This window comes from Chrysochloris asiatica, unplaced genomic scaffold (genome assembly GCF_000296735.1).
Source record: "Chrysochloris asiatica unplaced genomic scaffold, ChrAsi1.0 scaffold00105, whole genome shotgun sequence".
NCBI lineage: Eukaryota > Metazoa > Chordata > Mammalia > Afrosoricida > Chrysochloridae > Chrysochloris > Chrysochloris asiatica.
The window spans coordinates 7,620,242-7,643,642 of NW_006408623.1; the positions used below are offsets into that span (position 1 = coordinate 7,620,242).

The 23,401-nt window shown below is 45.8% G+C and overlaps 1 protein-coding gene across 3 annotated transcripts in view; it reads right to left on the bottom strand.

Annotated features, from left to right (window-relative positions):
* Positions 1-6,904: 6,904 nt before the first annotated feature.
* The window catches only part of EBF3 (early B-cell factor 3), a 142,411-nt gene continuing 125,914 nt past the window's right edge, over positions 6,905-23,401 (bottom strand). For 2 of the 3 annotated variants that reach the window (XM_006867441.1, XM_006867440.1), the window contains exons 11-16: positions 16,816-16,904; positions 11,462-11,527; positions 10,501-10,678; positions 9,362-9,550; positions 8,784-8,981; positions 6,925-6,956 (exon numbers count right to left, since the gene is read on the bottom strand). In XM_006867441.1, coding sequence (XP_006867503.1) covers positions 6,925-6,956; positions 8,784-8,981; positions 9,362-9,550; positions 10,501-10,678; positions 11,462-11,527; positions 16,816-16,904 — 752 coding nt within the window. Of the gene's footprint in view, positions 6,957-8,783; positions 8,982-9,361; positions 9,551-10,500; positions 10,679-11,461; positions 11,528-16,815; positions 16,905-23,401 lie in introns of all 3 variants that reach the window. The other variant, XM_006867442.1, reaches the window with a different exon arrangement.

A 23,401-nucleotide genomic window follows, 5' to 3' on the forward strand; every position in this document is an offset into this window, starting at 1 on the left:
AGGTATCAATTTGAATAATAAGGTGTACCTGACTCAAGCCTGGTATTTTCAATAGCCTCATATGTATGTTAAAGTTGGATTATGAATAAGGAAGTCAATGGAAGAATTGATACATTTGAGTTATGGTGTTGGGGGAGAATATTGAAAATACCATGGACTTCCAGAAGAACAAACAGATCTGTGTTGGAAGAATTACAGCTAGGATGGCCAGACTTCATCTCTCATACTTCCGACATATTGTCAAGAGGGACGGGTCCCTCCCTGCAGAACATCATGCCTGGTAAAGAGGAAGGTTAGCAAAAAAGAGGAAGACCCCTACAAGATGGACCAGTACCATGACAGCAACAACAGGCTCAAGCAAGACAACGATTATGAGGTTGGCACAGGCCTGAGCAGCAACTCATTCTGTTGTACATACGGAGGTCACTATGAGTAGGAACCAACTCGCTGGCACCTGAGAATCACAACAAAGGTTAAAGAAAGTTAGTGTCTTTGTTATGTCCCTTACCCGTTTGGGCCTCTGGGCTTTTTGTTTTGTTTATTTGTCTCTGTGTGTGCACATTTCCTGTTTAAGCATTTTAACCATTTCTCTACTGGACTGTCTGAGCTTTCCTTATTCACGTGAATTCATGTCTCCTGTCAGATAAGTGCCCTGCAAACTTCTCCCACTCTGTGGCTTGCCTTTTCATTCTTTTATTTGTATCATTTTGGAGAATAGAACTTGCTAACTTTGTTGTTGTTAAGTGCCATCAAGTCTGTCCCAACTCATAGTGATCCTGTACAGGGTTTCCAGAAAGTGGCTAGTAGGTTTGAACTGCTGACCTTACAGTTAGCAGTCCAGTGTGTATCCAACAGAGCCACACCAGGACTCCTTCCTAACTTTACTCCTAATTTTAGTATAGTCCAGTTTCTCAGTGTTTTAGGTGTAAAATTCCTGATCTTCTGGTTAGTTTGTCTTTGCGTTTCGCAAAATCATAAAGCTATTGTATGTTTCATCTTTCACATTATCTACAGACAAGTTTAGAGTGTTTGGGGGTTTTTTGTATGGTATGAGGTAGGGATCAATTAACCCAATCTCACTCACTGGCCCTACCTCATTTTGATATGTTTATGGGTCTGTTTCTGTACACTTCATTAATTTACATGGGAGCAAACACTCTTCTTTTAATCACTGTAGCTTTAAAGTAAGACTTGATATCTGGCAGTCGATAGTTTTCAGTTTTAACTATACTCCTGAGGAGCAATGGCTCGTGGGTTTAAATTGCCACCATTCAGTTAGCAGCCGAGCACATAATCTCCATACCATCAGAGATCCTGACAGAAACTCAGGACCCTTTAAGCAATGACTCATCTCCTACCAAACCTGTCCTTGACCAGAAGGTGTTTGCTGAGGAATCTTGAGTCAGAAATGGCTTCCAGGCAGGACTTTGCCATGGCCTGCGTCTTTCTGGGAGGCTCTGAACGTTCTCCCAGCCCCAGGTGCTCAGGCAAGCTTGCTTCTTGCTTGCACCTGTGCAGACTTGACTGGGTCCAAGGGAGAGTGGGGAGGTGAGGAAGGCACAGGGTTCTCCTGCCCTCGGGGCACACAAAGAGAACCACTGGAAAGCTTAGCATGGCTCCCAAGGAGAATCCACCTGACTTGGCTTGGAAGTATGACAGGTAAAGCCAAGGCACAAACATTTGGGTGGAGACAGGATGGCTGGGGGTCCTACCACCCCCTACTTCCCACATGAGTCTCTGCTGGCCACCAAGGAGTCCAAGAGTCCACACCTAGCAATCAGTGCATTTGGCCAAAGTCAATGCCCTGGGTTATTAAACCATGTCTGGGATGTCCCTGGTGGGGCAGACGGTTAAGCACTTGGCTGGTAAGTGAAAAGTCGGAGGTTGGAGCCCAGCCAAAGGTACTTCAGAAGGATGGTGTGGTGATCGACTTCTGAAAGGTCAGCCCTCGAAAACTCTGTGGACACAGGTCTCCTCAGACACACGTGAGGCGTGTCCTGGTTTGAGACACAGCTTTTGCCGTGGACTCACTTTTCCTGGAACCTGGCAATGCAGGGCAGAGTCAGGACTGTGTTCGCCTCCACACAAGGTAAAGGGCAGCTTTATGCCCGTCCCTCCCAACTCCCTGTGAAAATTGCAGCTCTCTACTGGGTAATGACAAATGACCAAAAAATCAATTTGTAATCTGATTGGAGGTTTTTGATTTCCTCTGATGAGTTTAAATTTCATTAAAAGCAACCTTATTCCAACATAAAAGGAATCCTTGAAGGGTAAAATGGGGGATTGTCTCACGGAGTATAAAACACTCTAGCCCTTTGTGTGATTTATTCATCGCGTTAATTGTGAGCTCTAACCTGGGGTGTCGTTGGCAGATGCGGTGCTATCAGGGCCTGGGATCACTGCGACTGGCTCAAAGCACAAGGACTCACATACAAAAGTCGCTCTTTGGCATATTGACATTTGTTTTATCAACAACCCTTATTATCTGCTGGGAGGGAGATCGTAGCTTGGGGGCCAGAATAAGCCACAAATTCTGCATTCTTTTAATTGTATGTCTTCTCTGGGAAAAAATGATCATGGGCTCTTGTCTTGATGAGGAATTGACATTTTCCGAGGACTTCTTTGGGTGCTGGAAGCGAGGGAGATAAGGCGCTGGAGTTGTTTTAAAGGAGGGCAGGCTTTTTTTTCTCCCTTCCAGGGTCTCTTTATTGCCTTGTTGACCCACTTGATGAGTATGGATTTCATGAGGTCTTTTTCAGCATTCGAACTATAAAAGGTGCTGAATGACACCACCCCTTATAGACAAAAGATAACCTTGCCCTTTGAATATATCGATTCTTTATTAACTAGGCTGTTTAATGCAATGAAATGAGGCATTAGATTGAAGCCCATTTCGAGTGCTTTGAATAATCTTTAAAAGCTTGAAAGACCTTAAAAGGCAGCCCGACAATCAGTGGCATTTTGAGAGAACCCAGTTCTTGCTTCGAATTTGAGACACGAACTTAAATAATTTCCCTCGCCCTGAGCCACAGGACCCTGGCATAGTAGCTGCAGGAAGGTGCCCCCCACAGCTGAGCACTCCTGGCAGGAGCTCCTAGTGGGGAGGAGGTGCATGGGGAGCCACACCTCCCTTCCCTGTCCCTCAGCTCCTCAGGGGAGGGCCGGGGGAGTGGACAAATGGCCTCCTGATCCTCCCCCATCCCTGCCATCGTCTCTTTAAGGCACACACACTCAAAGGAACCGGATTGTCACTGGCTGGGAAACGGGGAGGCATTCACAAGTTTCTTTATGTTTTGAATAATTGTTTCCTGTTTTGCTCAGCAGAACAAGTAATTAAGATGACATTTGTGGGTACTAATTTGGATCACACTTATGTGAATGTGTTATAGAGCTGCAAGCCAAAACATGCTAAAGCAGCCTTTCATTGAGGAGAAAATGAGAAACACCAAGCAAAATGGATTCGGGGTGGGCACTGAGACGCGGAAGAACAGAGGATCCAGAGTGTAAATTGGAACCCCAGGATCATGGCGGATCTTAGGACAGTAGGGCGTTGGGCTCCCCACACGTGTAGCCAATGGGGGTAGCATGTATGGAGCCATCAATGGTGGGTCTGAAGGTAGTGATGGCCTACCTCATGCCAGATCTCAGCCAGCACCAGTTTTTGGGTGCCTTGATGTCTGTTTGTCCCGATCTTTTACTGGTGAAATTCCCTAAGGCTGGTTTGAACACAGTTGATTAGGAGAGAAAGATGGTGTGTACCAATTAGTGGGGAATATGTGCTCTCTACCTACTAACTGTCTCCAGACCAGACACAGAGAGGCAAGCCCCGAATGAACCTACGGCTTGTTTGTTCTAAGAGACCAGTGTTCAAACAATGATTGTGGCACCCCGCGGCTGCTGAGCCCCATGAATTTGATATAGAGGGACAGTAGTGAGTAAAACATACATGTATCCGGGACTCAGAATCCATTTCAGTAAGTGGGTACCAAGCCTCTCTGGGCAGCTTAGCTACTGTCTGAGGACTGATAACTTTGTGGACAAGACACAGCTCTGGAATCCATATTGGGCCAATGAAACCTCCACTGTAAAACTTTGGTGTGGGGGTATGTGTTTCATCAATCATTTTAATAATCCAAACAGATAAAATTACTAAAAGTGAAATTCACAGACAAGAAATACTTTAATTAAATATTGTGTAAAATGAACATTTTTATACAGTTAAATATCTGAAAAAATGTACAGATAAAACAATCTTATTGTAGGGTCTTGAACAGTAAGACCTACCATTTAGTGAAGTACTCAGCTCAGAGATGATGAAGCAATGAAAGCATTGGACTAATTAGTTTAAAACACAAACCAAGTGCAGGTATGAGAAAACTTGCAAACGTTCGTTAACATGGACATGTGAGCTTTTTTTTTTTTTCTTTTTTTTTTTTTTTAGATCAAAACCCTTTACTTATACAAAACGAAATGGAGGCAATTTAGTTCCCAAATGACTTCTCCGGCTTTTCCACGTAGCTAAGCCTTGTAGGCATCACCGAGCCAGAATGTGACCCATGACAACAGGGCAAGTTCTGTGTGTTGAGTCCCTTCAATGCACACTTTACCAAATTATGCATTGTTGTTGTTGCTGTTGTTAAGGAAGTGTGTGTGTGTGTGTGTGTGTGTGTGTGTTTTAAAGCCCCTCTTTTTTATTTAAATTTGATTTCTGCTGCAGTTTGCAAAAATGTTGTACGGTATCTTCAAAGCATTTAGTGCAAAGAAAAAAACAAAACCCAAACAGACCCTTGGGCCTCGCTGTGGATTTGGCACGACTAACAGGTACAATAGAAGGCAGAGATTGTTCCAGTTTAAAAAGCACACCCAGTGCTGTTGGGGATGACCACAAAAAGGCAGTGTTTAAAAGGAAAAGGAAAAGGAAAAACAAAACAAAACAAAACAACAACAGTGCTTTGGGTCCCCGCTGAAACCTCTCTGGATCCGAGGTGGGCTGGGAGGGTATGCAGCAGGAATGGGTCCAGAGAGTCATCTATGGAAGAGTAGGTTTGTGCTTTCGTCTGTCTGCTTTTGTCCCCCATAAATCTCCAAACGAAATATGGATGAACAATTGTGGTGTAAGCCTGTGATAAAATAGCACAAAAGTTCTTCAAAGAAGTCCACTTTTAAGGCGTCTCAGAAGTTAATGTGGCAAACATTTTTTAATTAAAACGTCAGAAGTAAATTTTATTTTAAACTTTTAGGCCTCTGAATTTTTCCAGTAAACACAGTTCAGCTATGTGGCAAAGTCATGGGTGGCAGAGCTAAAATGACTTTTTACACTCTACAAAAATAAAATAAAATAAAATACGGACACAGCCCAACCGGTGTTACCGCCTCACAATTCTTCCACATGCAGGGGTCTGGTAGGACTGGCCACTGTTGAGTGCACCGCTTTGTTTTGACTATACAACAAACTTTTTTTTCCAAAATTATTTGTTCAGATAACTTAAAAAATAATATAAAAATAAACAATGAATTTGACTTTTCCTCAAAATAAAAAAAAAAGAAAAGAAAAGAAAAGAAAAGAAAGGATGAAAAGGCTTAACAATAACAAACGTCTAAAATACAAATGAAATGTTAGGACACAGGTTCATTTGAACAAAACAGAGAAAAAAAGACAACTCTTGGTATAATGCTCTCCTGGACTTCATAACACCAGGCCATGACTAAACATCGGGACAGACAAGAAGAGAAACAAAATAAAACACGCCAATGGCTGGAAAAGCAATGTACAAAAATCTCAAAGATAAATACAATATTTATAATTGATATGTTACAAAATAAAGTTCCTTAGCAACTGCAAGTGTTTATGAGAAAGTAATGAGACCATTTTATTCCCTATAAGATGCATAAGGAATAAAACTTGTTCTTCTAAATATTGAAGTGGATCTGAAAAAAATTCAAGACAAGTGTATAAATATTTAGCTACAACTTTGGCAAAATCACAAAAGTCTACAATTTTATAACCACATACAAAACACATTAGGGAAGGAGGGTCTAGAAGTCAAAAGGACAGTTTTCTGATACAAGAAACGTAGACCTCACAGTAGCCTAAGAACGCCATAGTACACAGTGCTAGCAAAAGTCAAAAAACAGTTGCAGCTCACATTTGCTTATTAACAGGAAGCGCTAGCAGTGAGAATAGTTTAACCATCAGACAGTAGCATTTTTTTTTTCTGTCAGTGTGCTTGTTGAAGGCAAAAGAATTCAATATCAAAGTTACAATTTCTAACTACAATAAGTTACAAAGTCTCATTTCATTAAGATGAAGTTAAGCAATGATTCCCCTCCCTCCTCCCTCCCGACAGCCCCAGATTCTCCTAAGCATATAGTCATCCTCTTTTTTTTTTTTTTTTTCTTTTTTTTTTTTTCAAGTCTGATGGATCATATACCTCCTTGGCCCCCTTTATTCACCACAAAAAAATATTTCACATTATCGAGATACACAACCATTGTGAATTTAAGTATGAGTACAGAAAAATGTTTGGGGGCATTTTTCATCAGTGTTTTCATGAGAAGCAAAATGGTGCATTCACAAAATTTCTCCCAACACATAGCAAGTACTAGACAGAGCCAAGACGGAGTCAGAAACTTTATACAAAATAGGTATCGCTTTGTTTTCCTTATTCTTCAGGACCGAGAAATGTGAAAATATGAGAAAAGTTCAGTCAATAAAATGGAATTGTTCGTGAAGAAGTAGGTTGTCGGCAGGTTGATTGTTATCAGTTTAAATAAAATCTTTAAACAAAGTCTTTTGTAGCATCTCAGTTGCTGCTGATTTAGTTTGAAGATACTGTTTCCATCAGCATGTCTTAATATACTAAACTCATCCCCTGAAGCCCGTCCTTGGATGCTTGGTACTAACGGCAGGTAAACAAACCTGCCTTACATTGGTGGAACTACCAGCCCAGACATAGCTGAAAGAGAGAGAAAAAGGGTTGTTAGGGTGGAGGAAGCCAGCCCTCCACCTACTCCAAGGCAGGTGGGGAGGAAGCTTCTAAGTCTTCGGGTCCAATTCAACAGGGGGCAGGGATCTGCACCATTACTCATGAACCAGCCTTGGACACAGTTAAGACATGGTGCCAACTGTACTTCCCTAAAGGGGGTACCAGCGGAAACCAGCCACCCCGGGTCCTTTCATCTGGGAGAGGGAAAGGCCGCTGGCATCTGTGCGTGTGAAAGTTTCTACTCCCCACGTCTTGGCTGTCTACTCACAGTGGACTCAGACAGATGGGAGCCTCCCTGGCCACAGGTACGATGCCAGCCAAGGCCAGCTCACACCCTGGCGGAACCTGGTTCTCTACATGTAAAGCAGTTTTGCCTCAGCTCCCTCCTCCATGTTCAGGCCTCAAGTCTCCTAAGGGTTCTGCTTTGTTGTAAGCGCTTGAGATCAAAGCCATACAGCGCTACCAGGGCTGGTCTCTTGGGGCAGAAGGCCAGTCAGACACGGGGGCGTCATCTCCCCGCACTGGATCTTTGTTTTTAGGATAAAAGCAAAACGTTTACACCAAAACACTAGTGCTGGTGGGGAACCGAGAGAGGCCTCTTGGTAGGAACACAATTTAGAATCCCTTCACTTCAGTATTGTCTAATTTTTGTCAGAATGATTGGTCTCACTAATTTATGGATAACATATTAATAAATTTGTTCATGTAGTAATGTGAGCTTCAATTTCTCAGTTCATTAATCTCAACAATATTAATTTCTCTTACCCTCACCATTACAACCTTAGGGTTTGGGAGGCCTGGGTACATAATGCATTCTTATGGAATGCCAGCTTGGGACTCCTGTGGACAGAGTGGGGGAATCAAATACCCCACCTTTAAGGCAATGACGCCGACTGGGTGGGCGCTACTTGGTGGTACTTGGGCCACGGCACCCTCACACACCAGCATTTGAAGAAGGATTCTAATCCTTGGTACCTCTCCAGGTCCTTTTTGGAGCATTAGTACATTCAAGTGAAACCAGGCCAACAACTTCACCCAAGGGCCCTTTTGTCCTCTCTGCAATTACACCACCCTGGGCCCAGCACACCTAATGGACTCAGCTGCCAATCCAAAATGAGAAAGGGCTTGGAAGAAGGGCTTGGCAGTTTACTTCTGGAGAATCAGACACTGAACACCCTACGAAACACAGTTCTACTCTGACCCTAAGGCAACAGGTTGGTTGGATTGTCACTGGGAAGAGCATAGTCCACAGGTGACAGCCGCTTAGAGTACGTGCCTGAGTCAGTTACAGACCACAAGCCAGGGGTCCTACTGCTGTCCACTCACAGGACCCTTCATGTGGGGCCCATACTGGGGGGTGCCAACCCTCGGCCTCCTTTTGAATTTCATGGATGATTACTTAGGAAAAGCAAGCCCATCCTTGGATAGGACAGCTGTCCAGTGTAGCCTGAGGTGACCTGCTTCATGTGGCCTGTGGTCTCAGACCACTGAAAACAGGGGACCATGGGTCCCTGGGTTCATTGCAGTCCAATGACCCATCACCCCCATCTGGGCCCTTCCACACTGCCTGCCAGGACTGTGTCTCCCTCTTGGACCAGAGGCCCCCTGAGCCATGTGGGACTTGATCCCCAACTCTGCACCCTCCCGTTCCTGCTCCCACCAGGTCCCGCATCAACCATGAAGACATAACAGTAATGGCTCATAAACTGTGGGACAAAGGGGACATACAGCAACAGGAGAGGTGCCTGACCTCCACCCCAGCGCCCGCCCATGCCTGGCTGCTTCTGGGAGCCTCACCTTGGAGTCCGTTCCCGTTGGTACTGGTGCAGGAGGGAGGAGGAGAGGCTTGGGGCCGGACCACGGGCGCGAAGGCGCTCTTTTGTTTCACTGCGGAGATGACATTGGCAGGTGAGAATGAGAAAATGCCGTGTGTACTGCTACAGTTTGAAGGGAGGGTGACCGAAGAGGCTGCCATGGTAGGGCTGGACGGTACTACTGCAACAAAGCAAACATGGTCAGGACGCGTAGTGCCCGCCCGCAACGCCACAGGGGCACACAACAAACATGACAGGTCCCTGGTGGGCCATTCTCTGGATAATGGATGAACTCTTGGGTGTTGGACCTTCTTTTCCAATTGAGCAGCCCAATCGGGTTTGGGTGTTTTGTTTTTTTGGTTTTTTTTGGTTTCATTTTGGGTGTGGCCGCATGGGGGTCACGCCAGGCCAATTGTACGGCGGCGTCGTACGGACGCCCTGCTTCGAGTCACCTCCCCTTATCCAGTACTTCACATCACAGGACATCCAACCAACGCACACACTTGACTCTGTCGTGAATATGAATCTGTGTGATGACGCGTGACAAAAACAGACACTTACTGCCGTAGGGAGAGTTAGCGGAGGAGCCGTTAAGAAATCCGGGTGAGCCAGGGACCCCTAGATTGGCCATGCCGCCACTTCCATATCCATTCATGCTATTGCTGACTGTGTTGTAATTGGACTGCTGGGGAGTACTGCTGGGTACGTATCCTCGCGGGGACACGCTGCTTGTATTGCGACTGTAGCCGACTGTTGAAATCCCCCCCCGGCCAAAAATAACGTTATTATCAGCAATAGACACTTGGGGCGGGGTTCCCCGTGAATCTACACCATATATTAAACATTCTTAATTCACCGAAGACAACCTCATCACGCCAACCCTGCCACCACTGCCGTCTCAGTGGCCAGCCCCGCTCTGTGTATGACGGCGCCACCAGCCGACCCGGAGCGTGCGGGGCAGTCACCGGCGGCAGCTCTCCTTCTTCTCCTTAGAAGCAGTTACTGACAGCTCGGAGCCCCGGCCTGGGAAGGCTCGGCCTCTGCGGGCCTTCAAATGCCACAGCTGACAAAAAGAGCATGTTGTGGGCTCTTCATTTTATGGTTGCTATTTCTGCATGGGGAGGGGCTTCGTGCCTGCCATGGAGGGATGTGAACGGAAGCAACGAGAGCTGGGGTGTTCTCTGAGGTTACTGTCTGCATGCTCAGAAAGCAGAAACTCAAGGGGACCTCGAGAACAGGCCCAACAGACCAGGAATGGGGACCGTTGGTGGACCTGGCACTGTGCTCTGGAGGAGGAACAGGTGGGTAACACAATAGAGCTTCACTTATTCCTTTCAGGCTTAGACCCCAAATCCTACCCACAGAACACATCTGAAGGGGCTCCCAGCTGTGTCACGCTATCCTACAACCTCTCCCAGCCTTTCGAGGAAAGCAAAGCCACTTGTCCATGTTAGGACACATCTGACAAATGCCCAGACACAGAGGTGCAGCCAATGCTGCTGCTACGATGAACTGCCGGCTTCTCTGAGCCATGTCTGCCCGGTACCCACTGGGAGTCTCTTCATCGAGGGCCTCCCTGAAAGGAGCAAAGCTGGGAGAGGAGAGAATGCTACCGCCACTCCCATACCCTCGCCCCATGTGCCTCTTCAGCTAAGGCCTTCGTCAGCGGAGAGAGGAGGTCCGCCTGCGGTGCCACCTACCTTGGTCGTTGGCTTGTGATGTCTCAGAGACGTTGACGGCTAGCTGACTGCTGAAGGAGTTCACACCCATCATGCCGGTGTGGGCGGGAGTGTTACCCAAGGTGGGTATCTGGTTGTGGTTGCGGGGGACGCTGTACAATGCTTCTGCGATGTCGGCCGCTCGCTTCAGGATGATCTCCTAGAGCCGGGGCAGGGCACCAGGTGACGGGAGGCCAGGCCCAGGTGGCCACTGTGCCACAGCTGACCCATCTCACTCACTGCCCATTGCTGCTGAACCGGTTCTGACCTATAATGACCCTACTGGACGGAATAGAACTGCCCAGGGTTTTCCTGGGCTGTAAATGTTTCAAAAGCAGACAGCCTCATCTTTCTTTTGCAGAGTGGCTGGTGAGCAGACGAGTGCTTAACTACGGGGTCACCAGGGCTTCACCCACCTCAGCTTCTTGGGAAATGGCAGTGACATTCCATGTAGGTGCCCTTGGTACGCTCTCCCCTAGGAAAACACTCTAAAGATGCTTCCAGAAGGGGCAACGGCCACACAGCCCAATCGTCTGTCTCTGTCTGACTTGTGCCTAGGACCTGGGCAGAATGGACTCAGGGCCAGCGGGCTGGAGAGTACCGACGGGGGTCCTCTTATTCCTCTGCATCTCAGAGACACCCAGGTCTGGGACACTGAGTCCTGGTAACCTCAAACTCAGCTAGGGTTCCGGGAGCAACTAAGCCATGCCGTCCCGCATTCCTGCCCAATGTGGCCCAATTTCAAGGTCATGCTCATCTCTGTAACAAATGCTTCAGCCTTTGGTTCCGGCGATAACCTGTCATTTCTACTGGGCATGGGGAAGCAGTGCTTTTCCACAGCAGCATCTGAGGAGAGCTTGCAGAAGTGTGGAGCCAACTTGGCAACACACAGCTGTGGATGCTGGAGGAAAGAGCGTGGGCATGGGGATACACCGCCACCTACCTGATTGTTGTGGGGCATCCCATATAAGGCTTCCACGAGGTCCGCTGCCCTCTTCAATAATACTTCCTAAAGGAGAAGCAAGCGCAAGTGACCTCTCTGTAGGAACGGGCTCTTGAGGCAGAGCTTGGCACCCGCAGATCCCAGCAACCCATGACTCCCAAGACACTCCATCCCAGCCCTGCCTGATGAGCTGGGCAAGGTGGGCACAGATGTAGGGCCGTTGTCACAACAGTGCTGTCGTGGTTCTCTAAGACTGCCACCACCCCGCCGCTCCTGTGTGGGGAAGACTGGCAAGGGGCTCAAGAATGGGAGCCTCTGCCGAGCCCGGGTCATGGGTACCCGGGGTTTAACGATGGAGCCTTCTGGGTATTAAACAAACACACACACGGCAGAGATATGAAAGGCCCAGGCACCACATTTGCCTGTTAATTCCTAGCACTTTAGTGGTAGAGAACAATAAGTAATTTTCCATATCTTAATTAAACTGGCAGAGTCCTTAAAGACAGCATCTCCCCCCTAATTCACGCCCCAAATTTGCAAGTGAGTTCAGTGCTTATTTGTCTTTATTTTGAACAATAAAGTGAATTAACTTGGGTTAATCTAGTTCTTTCAAAATGACATTAAGAAATTTTTCAATTAACCTCTTTGACTGCTCGTTGTAAAAGGGCTACATAAATGCCTTCGCATCCAGCGAGTGTGCGCGCTTGCGCCTGGGGGCCTGGATGCACAGAATTTGGTCTTATCCACCCACTGCATGCCTACCTCCAGTTTACGAGTGTGAGGATTAATCCAGAGTTTAGTTCATTTTAAAGACAAGTGGGGGCTTACATTTGAACTTTCTCTACCTTGAGCTGCAAAAGAAAAAAGACAAAAAAAAAAAAACCTAAGAATTTTTGGGTTCGCTGGGGCAGAGCCAGGCCCCTCCGCACAGTGGAATGACACGGGCAATGCCAAGCCTGAGGTAGAGAAAGAAGTTCTCGAGGTGACATACTGGATGAGAACTGGCCATCTGGGCCTGCATTGCCTCTGACTGACCGCAAAGGCCACTGGTCATGGCCTTGAGCCTAGGACCTGTTCCCAGGGTCTCAGAAAGGGGCCAAACGCCAGCACTCTTGATGTTTGAAGACTAACGTGAGCAGACTTGGCCCGAACATCTTAATGCAAAGGAACCGTGCGTGTGTGGTGGGTAAGAACTCCTACAGGGGCCACAATTAAATCTGTGTTGCATTCGAGGAGAGCACCTGCCTGCAAGGACTGTTCTCACTCATTGTTCGCAGCCTCCGCGTGCACCCCCCGATCCCCCCTCTCCAGCATCCCAAGTCCGGACCTTTTATTTATCAAGATTAATCACTGCGGGCATAGCATAGCACTTAATCCAGAAAGTTCCCGGATGGGCGGCTCTGACGCTAGGCATTTACCTCTGAAATTGGTGTCTATGCTCGATGTTGCATGCATGTAGTTTGCATACAAATAAAGAATTATACTTGTCATGAAGCAGGTATAATCAATGAAAGGCACAGCTGTCTTAATCAGCTTTCGCTAGCTTGAGCAGCTCTCTCTGAGCAAGATAAAGTGTCTTTCAGAGGTGTTAATAATTACTCATAATCTCTCCTATCATATCACAAGACTTTTTACATGCCTTTCAATTTTAAGCAACGATTAAAGCAATTAAGATTGCTGCATTTACAAGCTATTTTTCATTCCCAGAAAATATCCTACACCTACTTGTCCATATGGTACTTTGTAATTGGAACATAAGGATAGTTTAGGAAAATTACGTATGCTCTTATCCTAATCTGTCTATTACTGGATAGTGTCTTAACTAATGAACCCGACTTTCTGGGCTCCTCTTAAGTGGTGGTCTTGTCATATCAGAGACACACAAAACGGGTAACCCAATCAGTCAAGGGCTCTCTGAACAAGTTTGTTTTGTTACAATATGCCGTGTTTATGCATAGCGCCTCATGCTGTGAATGCGATTAGCACCGAATGGTGTTTGAAAAGCATTTCGATGGAAATTTCTTAGCCTCCGCCATAAGTATAATTGGCTGCCTTTCAATAGGATATAACAGACTTCCACTTAAATGGAAACTATTAAAGCTCAAATGATTTCTGCCGTTGTTTCCTGACAAATGTACAGTTTTATTATTACGAGGATTCATTCTTGTACAGCGGTTGACAGCGATTTGAATATACATGATTATTCACACGCCGGATCATCTAGAATGGTATATATCATCACAGTTAAAAGAGGTAACCAAGGTGATGTTGCTCCAGGTACTAATGTCATTATAAAACTGTAAAGCAATTATTCTGTTAGTTCTTGCCTGGGGTTATGAATACATTGAAGGGTGCAGAACCATTAGATGTAGCTACTTCAAAAAGCGGGGAGAAGAAGATGAATTTTAATGCCTGGGTAATTGCTCAACATCACCACATTCCTAATAAATTTTTGTATATTAGAAAAAAAAAAAGAATGGAATATATTTGTGTATGATGCATGAAACAGGAAAAAAAAAAACCCTCAAATGAAATGCATGCAATTAATTTTATGGTAAAATCATTGTAGGACTATGCACCCTATAATAAATATAATTTGTTAGAGCACAGTTCCATGCATGAAATGTAATTTATTTTCTCTGGCTTCTTCTTTTTTTCTTTCTTTCTTTTTTTTTTTTTTTTAACTATAGCTTGTTTTAGCCTTGATTATATTGTTTCAAATAAGGCTTAAAAAGAATGAGAATTCTTTAGTCTCTGACCACTTAGCAGCATCTTCCTTTCCAATCTATTTTTACCACATGAGTGCCTCTTGATACTACCTGGATTGTCATTCTGTGGTGTGTTTTGTTTTGTTTTGTTTTTACATTTGCCTATTTATGCCACTCCCCCAGGATCAAATGGGTCATTTTGGGATGTTGCCTAAAATTAGGAGGTAAACTTCCAGTGGAACCAGCTTCTTTGCTCTGTAGCAATATTATTAGCGTTCACCCAAAACAAAGCGTGTACAATGTATTGGCTTTCTGTCTTGGTACAATTACCCATCAAACCACGTGCATTACGGAGCTTCAAAAAAATTGCTGCAAAAATCAATATTGTAGTAATATTATCAACTGTGGGGTGAAGCTGGGGGGGGCAGTTCTCACTGGCAGAGCTGTGTGGAGACCCACGATTTACATCTGTGGGCTCTCATCTCTCATTTCTATTCTTTTCTCTCTCTCTCTCTCTCTCTCTCTCTCGCTCTCTCTCTCTCTCTCTGCTTGTGACACTTACGGCTGATTTTCTTTATTCCATTTCTTTTTTCATTCAAAATGTATGTTAAGGCCAATTGCTGTTTTACTTAGGCCCTGCTATGACCCTTGTAAAGCAGATTCAGACGGCTGGCTTAACCATGATGAATCACTTGGCAGTTTAATTTACATGCCGCTGAACTCCACATTTGGGTCCATTAGAACAAAATCAAATATTTATGTTGTTTATTGAAACTGCTAGATTTCATCTCGTTCAGTGATCGTTTTATGTGAAGCCTGAACAATACGGTTTCACCTGAATTAAAAGAGCTAAGTAATACGGGACATGGAGCTATGTGCTAACTGACCTGTCATCCTGTTGTTCGAAGGCTTATGAGAAAAAGCCCATAACTGAGAAAGTCCCTGGTCCCCAGGGAGGCAGGAGCTCCCTCCTCCCCTCGGGAACTAGCAGGCATCCCAGGAGCCCTGTCTGGCCCCTCAGCTGCACTGGGGTTTAGTGGGGAGCTCAGGCCAAACTAGGGGCCCCTGGTAATGTAAAATGGGCCAGGAGAGGTGGGTTAATCCCCAGTGTGGGATAATGGTGCAGTATGCACGGGGGTTGTTTTGTGTGTTCCTGCAGAGCTTGGTGGGGCAGGAGCCTTTGTGCAGTGTCCCTCAAGAGTGCATGCCAGCAGGGATCCCCAGAGGGTCACCTGGCTTCAAACCCTGCATTTGCATGGGCCTTCCAGGGCACGTGGCATTGCTGCTCGTGGGACTAGCTGCACCCTGTCAGCATCCAGCACAAAGCAATCCCTGAGCTGTTGGGGTTACAGCAAAGCCCTCTGGGTACCAGTGTGGAAGGCCCCGCCTTCCTGGAGAAACGTGTTCAGTGGGAGCTCACCCTCAGGAACAAACACTCCCCAAGAACTGCTCTGCATTTGAAAACCATCTTTGCCTGGTTCTGACACCGTTGCATGTTCACAAATTAAAAAAGGCCCTAATGATATTGCTTAGGTTCATGCTGAGCATTAAAAAGGTAATGTCGAAAAGGGTTTATTGTGTTAATAAAACTCAGAGGTGGTCAAGACTTGGTACACCCAGGGATGGGATGTAAAACAATCAGTCATAATGTTATGACTTCATTTTCCATCCATCCTTTCAACTTTGCCTGGGAAAAAAAAAAAAATCAGAGATTGCCTCTAACTGGGAGTGGGGGTGTGTGTGCGTGTGGTGGGGGGGAGGGCATAAAATTATATCAAAGGAGAGGAAAAATTATAAGCTCGACTTATCTTTAATGTTATACATCAAAATGGAATTTCTGTGGTGGGTGTCGTGTGCATAAACAACTCGGGCAGCTTTTGTCTTTGTTGGATTGAAATGAAAAGTCTCTCCAGATATTAATGTGTGGACTTCATTTGTTAGCTTGCTAAGTCAGGGACTTATAACAAAAGCTTTGTAAACAAAAGATTAAACTGAATCGAGCTTTAGAAAATGAAAGGAAAACAAGAGTCAGGTAATCACAGATCAGAGTGGGACTGCTTAGATTGAAATCAGCGCGGGCTACTCGAGTGGAAAATGGTTAATTGAACTATTTCATTACGCGGAAGTTTATGTCCCCCCCTTGCAGAATCCAAAATATTTGTGTCAAAAAAAACAGTCTTTGCCTCCTTTCAGAACAAGGTCCTTCCTGATACCATACGATTCTGCTAGTATGAAACATGTAGGACAGACATAAATACAAGAGCCAGAGTTGCTTGGTGAGCACCAGAGATGGGGGGCTGGGGGGGGAGGAGAAAGGACGCTGATGCTTGAGGACAGTGAGCTTCTGTGAAGGGTGATAATGGGAAATTTGGAAACGGAGAGGAACCACCAACTGCTTCACGAAACTGATGTCACTGAATTGGGTATGTGAACAATGTCGCAAAGGCAAATGACTTGCTACAAATCTTTCTACAATTAACTATGTAGATACATGTACAACTGGAAACCACCGTGTGGTCATGGCCAGTGTGGCCCCACACCTGTTGGTCATCCATGGGCATGGGTTTTGGGATATCTATCGAGCCCCTTCCCAGAACACCCAGTGCCCCCAAAGCAGAACAGCCCCAATGGCGCCCCGGTACTAACCTTGGGTAACCTTTCGGGATCACCAGGATGTCTGGGGATCACTTTCTGCAACCTCTGAAAGCCGTAATCTATGGTCGGTTCATTAAGAGCTGCAACAGGACACAGAAATGTGGGTCAGGTTAATTACCGTGATGCCATCCACTCCTTGTTTATTGCACACTTACGAATAAACATGGAACTCTCCTCCTTGGGCTCGCTGTACGGCACGACCCTGAAGGTGTATTCCTAAGTCATGGACGTCATGAACGTGCTCTTTTCTTTTGTATGTAAAAGCAATGATTATTTCTAATCTATAATTAGACTGGGAGAAAGTCAAAGGGTGGTTCAATATATTGTAAAAATGGCAGTGCCAGTACAGACTCACAGGACTTGGGGCCATATATATTGTGGTCTCAGCCAGCACCCAGCAATGCCCGTGCACATACACACACACACACACACACACACAGTGCCTTCCCCGCGACCAAGGATTTATGGGAAACTGGCAATTATGACATATGCCCAGCTATTGCTAGCTTCAGATTTATCCCTGTGGTCCTTTTTTGTCTAGCATATTGCCTGAACACAAACCAGGCAGGAGGGGTACTTATTCTTGCAAAGCTTTAATAATCTGTGAATAGCTGGCGACCAGCTGATGAAGAACGCCACCGTTCCGCCGCTGCAATCCACCAGCCTCGTGAAATTGCTGGCCACAAATAGTAATTAATCTTTTTATCCCTCAAATTGTAATTTTGACTATGAACTGTGCACAACCATAAATCAGCAGCACATGCACTGTATAGTGTATGAATCACAGCCCGGGACTCCGTCCGACGACACACACTGTGTTTAACAAGCTTCATAAGGACTCCTCGGGCTTTATTATGGCTCTGCCTGACTCCTACGGAAAGGGAGCCCGCAGGCCGAGGACGCGCGTTAAGATGAAAATACTTATTAGGGTACATTACTTCTTGATGTAGAGATCGTTTTCAGTGAAGTCACTCTACGGCGCACGGCGCGACATAAATCAGGGGGTTTTCTGAAACTAGTAAGACCTGCCGCCATCTATTCATTACTCAGCCCGCAATTTGGACCATCACTCATTAGTTAGCATGTAATTTGATGATTAACACCGCACAACTCAGCAGGTTCGCAGAGTACGGGGCTGCACAAAGACGGCAGCTCACCAAGAGGAAGGTTAGGGGGCTGCCTTTGAAAGGGCTCTCCAAAATAATTGGTGACTATTATCCTCAAGTGCGCGGGGCCACGTATGTAAACACCCACCGCGAGCCATGTAAGCTATGTGAGACCGGCCGCACGCTCAATAAGGCAGCCAGAAGTTGAGGACCACAATCTGGGCTGACATTCTATCATGTATCTCGGAGACAGGGGTCCACACAGGAATGTGAAGTAAGACATTTTCTTGTTAATAAAGCATTGATCCAATGTATTGATTTTACATGACATGGCTTTTGCTGGGATTTTGCCCTCTTTTTTCCTTTGCAAATAGTAAAGCTCTTCAAAGTGCCCTGGCGTGTATGACATAGCAAAGTTTCTAACTCTCTGTGATGTAAATTCTATATGTGTAAGAGCACTTCATAATCAGACCATTAATCATCAGAAGCTGCCAGCGTCGACTTGGGGGACAATTTGTCATGTCTCTGCCTGAGCCCGTGCAACGATGTCAGGCACCAGCCGGGGTGAGCAGCGGGGCGGTGGGCCAGGGCTTCCAGCCCCTCCAAGAGACTCTGTCCCAAAGGGATGAGATCGACTATTACGTTTCTTGAGTGGGGCACAGAAAGGGTGGCCCTGGCACCATTTCTAACACACTAGACTTGCTTCTCTCTCCCAGCTAATCACCATGGCTGTTTGACTTAATGAATCTGGTCTGATGAAAGGTGATCAGAAAAGATAGATGACGGGCCGTTATTGATTTCATGCAAATGTGCCTGACAGGTGAAAAGAGGCTTTAATGCGAGCTTTCAGAAGCTTTATGGCTTGTAATAACCATACACTGATTCTGGGAGAGTCGTTCTTCAGTGTTTCCATTGAATTGATATTCTCCTTCTATGGCCAAAAATCGGTAAAAGGAGTACGAATAGGAGGGTACCTTTCACCTCTCGCTTCAGCCCACAGAACATTTACAGCTTGAGTATCATGCCAAGAATAAGGCCACTTGTCCACTTAAAGTGCCGCGGGGAAGCGGGGCCGGACTGCCGCTCCAGCTTTCAACCCCACCTAGCATCTTTACTTCCGAAGCCCAGTGCCTCACTTCAGAGGACAGGAGAAAGGTCCCACATCCAGAGGTCTTCCAGGGCTTGGGGCACTGGGGATGGGGTCATCCTCCTCCGCCTCTGTGCCTCCAGAAACAGAAGCACATTGGTTCTGGGAGACCCCAAGCCCATCCTGCGGCCACCGTCGTCTCCCTGTCCTACCACTGGTCCTCCACATGTCCACGTGAAGCCCAGAGCTCAGCACAAGGACGAAGTCTGACTGGGAGCCTCCACTGGCCCAGCCTCAAGCAGGAGGGGGAAGCCTAAGGCTCCCTGCATACATCCAATAAATCCTCTATGTGTCGAGTTTCCAAGGCTAGAGCCAGCAGAGCCAGGGCCAAGCTCCGGCACAGGCAGGCACCCAGTCTGAGCCGGGCCAATCAATAGCACTTTCCTGTTTTAGAACTGGGTAATTATGAGGGGAGAGATGGCCTGACCTTCCACCTGCACTGCATTACTTTGCTGATATTAAGATAAATTGCCTGATTTTGGGTAAACATATGCTGCAATTCAAACTGTCAGCACTGGTTTGCTCAGGGATAATTTGTATTGATCTCCCAGCTTCTTCCCAATTTTGCTTACTGACCTCGTGGATAATTAGAGAGAGAGCCTTGGGTGATCTGGAAGCGGGATGAAGAAGAAACCGGAGGAGGAATAAAACAGATTTGTTTTATGTTAATATTTTTCGGTCCCCTCCTGCCTCACATCTGTCAGCATCATGAGAACCATAAATTAATGGACTTTGGTTCCTGAGCAATTTATTCCCGGGAATTATCTAGAAGCATGCTTAGCCTCCCAACATGTGTCACTGGGTTAAATTAATTTAAACTCTGTCTTAAACACAACAAAAACAAACATTATTTTTTGCTGAAAGAGGAGAAAAACACACACGGAAAAACAAAAAATCAATCCATTTTTCAAAATGCATTTCTAAGCTTCCAACTTTCTGCCTGGATTCCCATTTGCTTCATCCAAGTCCAACTTTTCTAATAATAAATCCCCACAAAAGTAATTAGTGACCATGATCTGCTCTGAATTCAAATTTCACTCAGATGGGCCGCCGCTTTATATAAAAGAGATGAATGTATGTGCAAAATTATATCATTTAAGATATGTCAGATTACAAGGCTGTTGTATCAAAAGTCATAAAACAAATCCCCCTTGTGAAATATCTCTTTATTAACCGTGCCATAAGATATTAACATTCCTCATTTAGTAGAGAGCCTTTTATCTGTTTCAAATACATTATTCGTCTTTTTACAGATAAACTGTATTAATATCCATTTGAGGAGGCGACCGCGGCCTAATGCATAGTAATTTTTGTTGGAGAGCTTTTATTTTAGAATACGAAAATTACACAGCAATAAAATGTGAGTGAATCAGAAGCTAGGAAAGCCGGGAATCACAGTCCATGCCAAATGAGGGAAGCAATCAGGCGGCCAGCAAAGGGGCCAGATATCCGGCTATCAGGCACAGACCAGCATCCAGAGCGGGTCCTACAAATAGGGTCTGACACAGCATGTGAGCTCAGTGATTCCTACAAGCCAGAATCGCCTACAGCTCGAGAAGGATCCATATTTAAATATATCAGAGTGTACTGGAGTTAATCTCGTTACTTTACATGCATTAAAGTCCTAACAGAAGAAACATTCTAAATATTTAAGGCATGCCAGTGTACTGGGGGATTAATCATACCGCAATTGATAAAATTTTAACCGTCTGTGATGTCAGTTCAAGTTGGGATTGCCGGAGCTAATGTGGCAGCGGGAAATGGCATCAGGGGCTCGGCTGCAGCTGAGACCAGCCAAGCTCTGATCTGCCTGCTGCAATTAGCAGAGTACGAATGGCCAGGCGGTGGCAGGGGTCTCTTTCTTGTGACATCCGTAGTTTTAATTTTCATCTTGAGAGCTTAACCTCCTTTGTCAGCCAGCCCAGCCCTAAGGTCTCTGTTCCTCTGTAAGACCCTAAAATGTATATAATTATTTGATTGGACTTGAATAGCAAGTCCATTAACGTATAAGCCTGATTAAATTAAGGAGACCTCTCTTCAGTGCGCCTGGATTGAACAGAAAGAAAGAAAAAAAAAAAAAAATCAGAGTGGAAAAAAATGTGTGTGCCCGTGTGTGTGTGTGTGTGTGTGTGTGTGTGTGTGTGTGTGTGTGTGTGTGTGTGTGTTTGGGACCAGCGAGTTATTTACTAAGTCTCTTGGAAGGAAACAATTAGACCAACAACTGGCCTAGGTCCAGTTCCTTCTTGGAGCATTTATTAAGCAGCTACTACATGACTGAGACTCGGGAGTGGGAAGCTCATCACTGGGGTACCCCAAGAGGCTGCTGTGTGGGGGGCGCTCCCTGTCTGTAAGCGAGCATTGGGCTGCAGCTGGAAGGAGGGACCTCCACGACACAGCTTAATTGTAAGTACAGCCTCCGACCGCCCATGCCAGGGAGAGCTGGAGGACAGCCCGGCTCTGGGAGCCTCTAAGTACTCCTGGAGTAATTGCTGTCCCCGCCGCAGTGTGCATGGGAAGCAGTAAGCTGACAAGGGCCTCATGCCCAGGTAGGGACACACAGCTTTGGTATCCTCTCTCCCGGGCTGGAGCCAAAGCTCAGCCAGCAAAACACAAGGCGTCTTCGGGGTAGCACACACTTCCCTTCTCCCTGCCACCAGGAAAACAGGAAGTCATTCATTTGCTTCATTCCAGCTGCTGGTTGTGGTTTATCAAATGAGTTCCAGTTTCATTTCAATAATGATCATCTTCCTGTAACTTCCCAATCATGCATTTGTCATAACGCAGTAATGTTCTTGCTACAAACAGACCTTCCTAATGAGGCTGCTTTTCACATTAGCAACCTAACGACATCAGGCGAACAGCTGCAGTCTTCTTTCTAAGGGCAGGAACACGAGGCCCGGAGAGCAGTGGATACTGCTTAATAAGACCGAGGAGATTTTTACGGACAGGGAGACCCAGACCCTGCCTCGACAGACTGGGAACCTTCAGTGTGCCTGAGTGAACACAGGTTGTAATGTGTAAAAATTAAATAAAGTAAAATTAAATTGCTCAGTACAAACACATTCCTCTAGAGGGTGTTAGGGATTTCAGTGACAAAGTGCTATTTGCTGACAAGTAGTTTACACATTAACCAGCTGAATCCAAGGGGGAAAAATGCCAATAGCAATTATATCGCCTTGAGGTTATTAAATGTCCCACTGATAAGTAAGTAGGTGAAGCTGACCAGGTGATAAAGACCACTGTGCGCCAATGATCGTGGCCCGCTGCTTCTGCAGATCGCTTTACTTTCAAAGATGACTGTATAAAAAGTTGCATTAAAAATGTGTGGCCACTGAAGACAAAATTGATATTTTGCTCCCCCTTGAATACCTTGCCTCAACCCACATCCCTTTATCATTCCACCTCGAGAACATTACGCAGAGTCGGCAAACGCCTGTTTTCCCTCCTTTTTTTAGGCTTGAAAATGATGCTAAGTTCCCCACTTTATCATCAACTGTCTCCTCCGAGCGCATTTGATGTATAAGAAATTCAGATGCTCAGGAAATTAAAATTTCAAAGATCTGCTGCAAAAAAAAAAAAAAAAAAAAATCAATGTGACGAGATCAATGCTCATAGAAATTTCATGAACTTTGAACTGATCCGAGCATGATGAGAGCAGAGGCTGGGGTTTCAGGCGCTGGCGGTCCTGGCTCGGATGAGCAGCCTTCCAGGCTGAGAGGAGGGTTGCGTTTCAAATGGGCTGCTGCTTTCATATTTTGTCCGACAAAAAAATTAATTTTCAGTCTATTTCGGTAACAAGCAAAAATAGAAAGGGATGGGGGGATCTGCTTTTGCAATCTGACGTGTAATACCCCCGCCTCTTAAGAGCACATTAACGCAGCCGCGAAATGAAATCAGTTCCCCTTGCAGCCGATTGCAGGTGCAAATTAATATTGTAAAATGAAGATCAATACATGGACAGGGCCCGATCAATGGTGGCTAAATTATTGCTGCATTTTCCTCCTCATTCAAGATGAGTTGTGTTTTCCTCTCAAAGTCAATACTTTGCAGCTTTTCTCATTAATTTCTCAATAAATTTGGCAATGAATTTCAATCACAGGACTCGGCAGGGCATTGTGGGGTGCATGGGAGACACAAAGGCTGAGCTGGCTCTGCACCTCTTTCACCAGGTGGCGTGGGGGAGCTCCTGAGAGACCCCAACCCAGGCCAGGGCAACCCACCATGGGGAGACAGAAGTCACCCTTTGCCTACCCTAAGCCATTCACCCTAATTTTGCCCTCATAAAACTGACTCTGGCATTTCCTCATCCCAGTCCTGTGCTGTC